This window comes from Zeus faber (assembly GCF_960531495.2).
Source record: "Zeus faber genome assembly, chromosome: 7".
NCBI classification, from domain to species: Eukaryota; Metazoa; Chordata; class Actinopteri; order Zeiformes; family Zeidae; genus Zeus; species Zeus faber.
The window spans coordinates 23,527,359-23,535,447 of NC_137203.1; the positions used below are offsets into that span (position 1 = coordinate 23,527,359).

General features: G+C 44.4%; 1 protein-coding gene across 1 annotated transcript; it reads left to right on the forward strand.

Moving 5' to 3' along the window:
• Positions 1-2,233: 2,233 nt before the first annotated feature.
• Positions 2,234-6,760, forward strand: vgll4l (vestigial like 4 like). The gene is made up of 5 exons (XM_080004104.1): positions 2,234-2,356; positions 3,987-4,110; positions 4,216-4,501; positions 5,191-5,260; positions 5,403-6,760. Exons 1-5 carry the CDS (start codon positions 2,290-2,292, stop codon positions 5,702-5,704), a joined length of 849 nt encoding a protein of 282 aa, XP_079860230.1. The 5' UTR covers positions 2,234-2,289; the 3' UTR covers positions 5,705-6,760.
• The last annotated feature ends 1,329 nt before the right edge of the window (positions 6,761-8,089 follow it).

Here is an 8,089-nt window from a genome sequence, read left to right on the forward strand (position 1 = left end):
AATAATTTCACAAAAATCAGAAACTTTGTTACAAATGCAATATTCTTATTATAATCTAGTTCAGGTTTGACAGCTATAAATGCAGATCTAGACATAGTTTTTGAAATATACCTGTTTTTTTGTGGCCAGTGTGGTAAAAATACAGTAAAATCCACATTGCTCCTGTTTTCACAAATAGAATATTAATTTCACAAATCAGACACTATGTGAGAAATGCCATATGGGCTTTTTATTATAATCTAGTCCAGGTTTGACTGCTATTGGTACAGTTGTTTGACTACTATAAGTACAGATCTACACATGGTTTTAGGTGGTGAACCAGTCAATGTATTTGCATTATTTATGTGCTCCTCTATCTGCTGTTTCCATCGTTGGTGACGGAGTCCATCTTCGCTTCAGGAGCATGTACATAAACAGTGAATGGCAGCCGCGGTGAGTTAGATAAAGCAGCGTGGCTGGTTGCGGTCTGTAAACTGTCTATGGATTCACAACCCTAACAGCACACTCGGATGAAAAAATGTCCCCTCCACTTTCAGTGACCAAGAAAAACAAAAACCCAAGACACTCGAGAATAAGAACCAGACTTTCTTAGAGCAAAGTCGAGGGTAAACTGATGGACAGAAAATAGAGGACTATATCCTCCCTCCGCACAGCAGCACATTTGGTGACCCCGTGGTCTTTATATAGGGCCACCATCAGGCCTACGTTTTGATTTTCAAATGAGCGGATCTCTTGAACTATTTGCATATCAATTGACCCTTAAAATGCCTCCTGCTGCAGGTTGAGCGTGCATAAATAAATGTGAAATACTCCTCAACGGCTTGTCCGATCAGAATTAATTTTGTTATGCCTGATCTAGGGCCAAATTACTAATAGTGCTTGGGCGCTTTATTGCTGCTTGCAGTTCTATTTCTAAAATATTTTACCTATTCCCTCTATCTTACCCTCAGCGTCTCCCTTCAATTTCCTCAGTATTCAGATCAAACCAATATAACAAAATAATCCAAACCGTTTCACCGGAACAGAAACAACCAACTAAACCGAATCAATCTCTCAATAATGATGAAGACAGCCGTGCAATTCCAATGAAGTACCAGACTACAGTTTATATCCTAGGGAGGGCAGTGTTGAGTGTAATTTGGTGCAGGATAGAAGTTTTATTGTCTTGATGTCCAACATACACACAGACACACAGACACACATACACACACACACACACACACACACACACACACACACACACACACACACACACACACACACACACACACACACACACACACACACACACACACACACACACACACACTGTTACAGTTTGGAGAATGGTTACCAATAAAAAATAATCTGAAATAAACGGCAGAATAGCATGACATGTAGTCAATAAGGGATGTGAGTTTAACCAGATTGTGTCATTGTCTGAACACGTCACAATCCGCAAGAGACTGGATGTGGATATCTGCTTTTAGTCACACCTGCTTGTTTGTATTGATTCCAGAGACGCTGGGTGTGCGTCCGGGCCTTCCCAGCGTGCTCCGGCAAGATTGTTCTCATGGAAGCAGCTTTTTCAGGACTTAGCCGTCTTTGTCTGGCCGCTAACAAAAGCTCTTGGATTACTGGTGAGGCTGGCTCACAGTACAGCTGTGTGCGTGTAGAGGCAGGTCAGTGGAATGACTGGAGCTCCGGTGGGCTAAGCACTCGCAAAAATGCAGTTTGGTGAGATTTTAGATTAGGAGGGAGGGAAGGGGGGCCGGCGCTGACTCCATGAAGTTGAGAACAAATGGTCGACTTCAAATTTTCCGTGGCCCCGGGAGGAAAAAAAGGGATTCGAACTCATAGTCAGTAAGAGTTTTGACTGGAGCTGATCCTATCTAGCTAAGGGGGAGTCCTGTCCGTCACAGCAAGCCCTGTGATTTTGGCCGAGTGGAGTTGTAATTGAGGGTGTTATGTGTGATGTTTGGCCATGGGGTCGAGAATTGATCAGGTTCTCCACATATGAGATATGAGCATCGCCATGGCCACACTTGTGCCTGCAGCACAATAACAACACTGGACGAGGGAAGGCTCTTGATTGGCCTGAACGCAGCAGCCAATGTGAGCGGAGGGAAGGCAGCACAGGGAAGCCGCAGCACTCCCCTGAGCTCACCTGATACGTTACCTGGCCGACCTCTGAGCCAGCGTCTCATTATCCTCCCTGCGCTCTGCTCACCGCTGAGGCTCGTTGGGTTCCAAAAACCTCTGCAGTCAAGGTGTCCCTCCGTGCTCGCCTTTATCCAAGACACAGCAGCCATGGCTGTGGCCAACTTTCACTACATAACTCGTATGAGCAGTGGCTTCAAGGTCTACATTCTAGAAGGTAAGTTGTTGTTGTTGTTGTTGTTATTATTATTATTATTATTATTATTATTATTATTATTATTATTATTATTATTATTATTATAATATTTATTCTTTCGTGTATATATATATATATATATATTACTCACATATGTCCCTGACATGCATTTCATTTCCATTACAATGCCTTATTTTTACCATGCATCAAATGATAATTGTGCAGTCGTGTCAATATAATCCTAAGCAGCTTCTTTCGTCATCAGAATATAATATAATATAATATAATATAATATAATATAATATAATATAATATAATATAATATAATATAATATAATATAAGAACCTTCATCTTTGACTATAATGTATTTTTGCTCTACTGAAAGGGAAAAAAAACTTTCATTGAAAATCATTTACCTAATAATGATTCACTCCCGAATCGGAATATAGCTCTGTGTTACTCTTAAAATCTCTTAAAATTTGCTACAGTTACACATTTGGGTGTAATTACAGTAGGCCGTGAGGTCAAACAACTTGTTCCCTTTGGTAATGGGGAAGAAATAACCATGCCTGAGGCATCAGAAAATCAGCATACAGTAGGTGTGGTTGAGCCTGCCCCGCACCACAATGGAGCTGCATCTGCAGGAACGGCTCTGGGAGCACTTGGACTGAAGCACTGTGTGTATTCATAAGGCTGAAGTGTGAAAACATTCGGGGTGAATTGTCTCGCAACACAAAAGGGATATAACCATGGTGGTTTTGTGTTGTTTTAAGTGTATTTTTACTTCAATTTGAATACAGTTGAAATGCCATATGAAGGTGGATTCTCCAGTGTGGTGTTCAGAATCCCCACATACAATCAAACAGTCAACCGCGTTGGAAGCATCCGTTAAATAGTCTTATCTGGCCTCTGTATGCCTCTGGCCTTGCTGTTTCTAACGTGTATTCAGCATGGGTGAAGGCCACCGGAACTAGTACTTTTCACTTTAAGGAAACAAGATCAATAGGCCTTAATTAATATGGTAAATGTTGCTTCGGTTACAATCCACAAAGTCAACAAACACACATTGGTTAAGGTTGCCTTGAGATGTTCTCATGTTGTGTGTTTTACAAGGAAATTTAGGGATTTCCAGATGTTGCAGTATGCTTCGCTGGCCATCCAACTCAATACAACAAAGAACGTTTAAGCCCAATTTGTGTCACTGTCTTCACCTGCAGGAATACACAGACTTAATATGCAGATGGGGGGGATCAGGTTCGTTGAACCTTTAGCAGCAGTTTTTTTGTCATTCAAGTCTGTTGATCTCGCCTATTTGCCTGTGCAAATCGGCTGAATGCCAAGACTATGCAGAAAAACAACATTTACCGTTAGCATTGAATCAGCTGTGTCGTGTTGTAAGATGCTCTAATCAGGTAGTTCAAGTTCTTCAACTTAACGGAGTTTACGATTAAGGTTGACAGGAACGTTTTCACACGGTTATTAGTCAACCCAGTATGTGTCATGGATCAAAACAACCACTCGGTGTGGGTTGTACCAAAGCCAATATTAGTATTTCTCATTGACCTTATACCATCGCAGTTTGTTCGCTTCGCCTAATGTCCGTCTCAAATGACTTGATGACTAATTATGCTCCGAAATCTCTTGTCCCAGGTCAGCCCAACCTCAGGAGCGAAGACAGATACAGACACATGAGCAATGATCGGGTCCGAGCCCCGGCCGTGTACCCCATAAAACGCAAGCGCAGCCTGGACAGAGGTCTGACTTTGGAGGAAAGGTTGGTTAAAGCGCTGTTAAAAACCACTCTCCTCTGTGATCGCTCGACTTAAGCGTTGAAAGTCAAAAGTCCACTGTTATCTTACAACCAGTCCCTGTGTTCCAGGCGAGAGAGGGCGTTGAGCAGGAGCAACAGCAGGAACGTCCAGAGAGCAGCACCACCACCACCGGCGGCGGCGGCGGCGGCGGCGGCACCACCCGCCTTCACCGTGTCGCACAGCCCCACCTCCACCTGGAGTCCCACACCTACACCCAGCCCCACCAGCCCCCTGCCCAGCCAGATGTACTATGCTCCAATCATGGACGAACCGCTGGCCCTCATCAAGAAACCCAGGAAGGAATCTGAGAACGTGCAGGAGAAGAGCATGAGCACGGCCAGCAGCCAAAGACAGGTAATTCCCTGAAGAATTCAATGTTTATGTTCAAAGTACAAGGGGATTGTATCACTGCCCAGGGACATTTGGACTGTTGGGAGAAGTGCCCGGTAGTCTCTGTGTGTGTGTGTGTGTGTGTGTGTGTGTGTGTGTGTGTGTGTGTGTGTGTGTGTGTGTGTGTGTGTGTGTGTGTGTGTACATATGCGTGCGCGTGTGTTTGTTTGTGTGTATGTGTGTCCCTGTAATCTCAGTGTAGCTTTAGGCACACAGAGTAACTGTGTGTCTCCCGTATCTGCAAGTTAGCGAATCCAAACGCTCAGGCATTCTCTTCCTAAGAGCCTTCGCAGGCCCGTGCTTGTCCGAGCTATGCAATCCGGCCGGATTCGGGAAGAAAATGTGAGCAATGGAGGGAGGAATGTCGTCAACAAGACCAAACAGACGGATCGCTCCCTGACCTGTTTATGCCATCACATCGGGAGCGATCAAACTTCCATCAGCAAGCCCAACCTGTTTAATGGGTTTTTAAACCCCTTCTTTAATGTTTTTCAAACAGAGCTTTCTGTTTGAAAAATGACAAACAAACAGCGTTTGGGCAGCGTTCACAACCGGTTACAAAAAGAATGTGAGCAAATAAAGGGAAAAAAGAAAGAAAACGCAGTGTTTCTGTTATATTCAGCTAATCCCCAATCGGACTTGTTCTTTTCTAGATGCGTCCCTCTGTGATCACCTGCGTCTCCTCTGTAAGAAGACCCGAGGTCCACAGCGGCCACTCGTCAGGTCAGTCTCCCCACCCGTGAACTCTGAACTCACATCCGTCTTCATCCTGTCGCCGCCTCAAACGCCGACACGTCACTGTGAGCCCACCGCCGAGGTGTGTGTGTGTGATTGATTTTGAACATATCCATTCTTTCCGTTCCAGTGGTTTCCAAGAGCAGCTACGAGCACGTGCTGGAGGAGCATTTCCAGCGTAGCCTGGGGGCGGATTACCAGCGCGCTCACTCCCAGCAGGTCTCCATCAGCGTGTCCGTGGACGACCACTTCGCCAAGGCCCTGGGCGACAAGTGGCTCCAGATCAAATCCAAGTCTTCCTCCTGCTCCTCCACGCCGCCCAGCAGCCCCAGCGTCACCAACTCCCCCGGCTACAGCCAGAGCCCGAATCAAGGCCACAAGGAGACCTCTGGTGTTTCATCGCCGACCTCCAGTCGCTGGTCGGTCAACTAACACGGAAAGACCCGAGGAGGATATCCAGACTTTTTTTTTCTTTTTTTTATAATTTACTTTCTCTACGCGACTCTGCTTTGAGACAGCATGAACGTGACAAGATGGCGGTGGAGAGGTCCTCGGACATTGAGTTCTGTTGAAGCGGACGATCCTTTCAACAGTGTGTCTAAATGGAAGAACCATGTAGCATCAATTAGGAAGTTGTTTTTTTTTTTTTTTACATTTTGTTAGCCGTCTTTTCTCTGTTTGTAAAAGAGGGTGACCGGGGATCGCTGGAAATCAATCCAATCCTTCACATTTATTTTACCTTGTGTCACTCATTTCATGCCTGTCATATTGCAAAAAAAAAAAAAAATGTATTTATATTCCCAAGCACCCGGGTCCCTGGTTCTGGTTTCAATGTCTATTCCATTTGCTGTATATTACAATGCTTAAGAGGTTTGTGCCGAACACAGAACCTTCTGAGCGCGGCGAGAAAGCTTTAAATATTGAGGGCGACTCAAGCCAATATTTACTGTTCTGGGTTTTCACTGTCTCCCAACTGTGGTTCTATAATGTCATTCAATCCCGACGACAGGGTTGATAGCATTAGGTTACAAATGAACACCACAGTAACAGACGCAGGCGTTCTTTGACAGATAATTCTTCCGCCCCCCGCCCCCCCGTTCGCTTTCTCCTGAGAAAGTAGACGTTTTATAATGAGACCCATCAAAATGAGTGCACTCCATCAGAATGTCAAGGTCAGGCCCTCCTGTCCACACCTGCGTGGAAAAGAGGGATAGGGCAGCGCACCAGACGAGCTAATGTCAGCGGTGAGTAAGTCTGCGTCTGTCGCACATCCGGGGTGTGTGTGTGGTGTGGTGCATGCGCTCACACAGACACACACTCACACGAAGACCTGTAAAAAGTTAAATGGAAATATGAGCCACTCTTCCTGGGCTTTCCCCCCGGTGGATTCAGGGAATGCTGGCTGCGTGTCCCAGCAGGCATCGGGCCTTGTGTTCTGGCATTCCTGTCTCCTGAGAAAATGACTCCGGAGGATCCTACAAATCCTGTTTGGCAAGGGACGGGAGGGAGGGAGGGAAGAGTGGAGCCGAGGGTAGGGCCGATGTAGGTCTGGAGTATGAGAACTGGCCTCGCTCTTGCGTTGCTTATTTGCATGCTCAATCTTGTCTCATTAAAAAAAAAAAAGAGAAAGAAAAAGATAGACAGGGAAAACTTTCCACTGTCATTGAAGGTAATTTAGTTGAATGTTTTAAACACGCGAAATACTGTGGATCTTTGCAGAACAGTGGGGAACAGCATCATATTTCTTACAATAAACTGTAAAGTAAAGATTGGACAATTTCATTATTGGATCATTGCCTGGTTGCAGCAGAAGCATCTGCATGAACATATAAAACACGGAAACAGGAACAAGCATTTCACACTAAGGCATTTATTGTCCACTGACTCCACGCGCACACTCAGAATAGGCGGCCATGGTGATTATTTTACTTGGATGGATATCAGTGTCAATATTAATTACTGCCGAATTAAAGTGGTTTTGAAACTGGTATCTCCACCTTATACTCATTCTTTAGAACGTGTAACCTGAACAGGGACATTGAGGCCACCCCGAGACCCCAGGCTAAAGTGTTTACTGTAAGCAGTGTCGAGGAAAAGCAATGTTGTGTTGCGACATGAGCAATACGAATAAGAGTAAACATTGTTACTTTGCGTGGTAGCTTCACGTTGCTTCCAGGTAGGAGTCGGAAGATAAAGAAAGGGTGAGAGACCAAGCAGAGAGGAAGAGAAGAAGAAGGGAACGTGATATGCACATCGCCACTTTCAATTCAAATTGTAGGGTCCTTGTTTAATCTTGGTTTATTATAGGGCTTTATCATGTTCGGTGAAATAAGTGTGTGCTTTCGGTCCACGCTAGGGGGAAGTGTTGTACTGGGCTGTGTGAAAATGCTGAAGCCACATATTGGACCCTATAATGCGTCCCTATAATTGCGCGCTCATGTGAACGTTTGGTAGAACGCATTCCCATGTTTTAAAGAACACAGAAGCCATTGTTCCTCATGTTTGATTATATAAATACTTCGTTTTTGTTCTTGTTTAAAAAAACAACAACATAAAGCCACCAATACAACAGAAAACAACACTTAACTCAGATCGACTTCAAGAGTGGTAATTATTCAAGGCTCACACAGAAAATTGGTAAATCTCCATGGGCAGATTATGGCACCATGGCACAGCTCAAAATAAACAAGAGCGTCATATGATATTGTATATGATAATATAGTGACAGATAATATGCCGTAAGTTTGATGTTTTATTTTTTAACTGTTCCAATTAAAACTCTATATTTGATGAAACTACACTACACAATAGCATGTA

Excerpts from the sequence above, each read along its gene's own strand:
- vgll4l (XM_080004104.1), top strand. The coding sequence starts at position 2,290 with ATGGCTGTGGCCAACTTTCACTACATAACTCGTATGAGCAGTGGCTTC. Across the intron at positions 4,111-4,215 it reads GGTCTGACTTTGGAGGAAAG|GCGAGAGAGGGCGTTGAGCA; the intron begins GTTGGTTAAAGC and ends CCTGTGTTCCAG. Across the intron at positions 4,502-5,190 it reads CGGCCAGCAGCCAAAGACAG|ATGCGTCCCTCTGTGATCAC; the intron begins GTAATTCCCTGA and ends GTTCTTTTCTAG.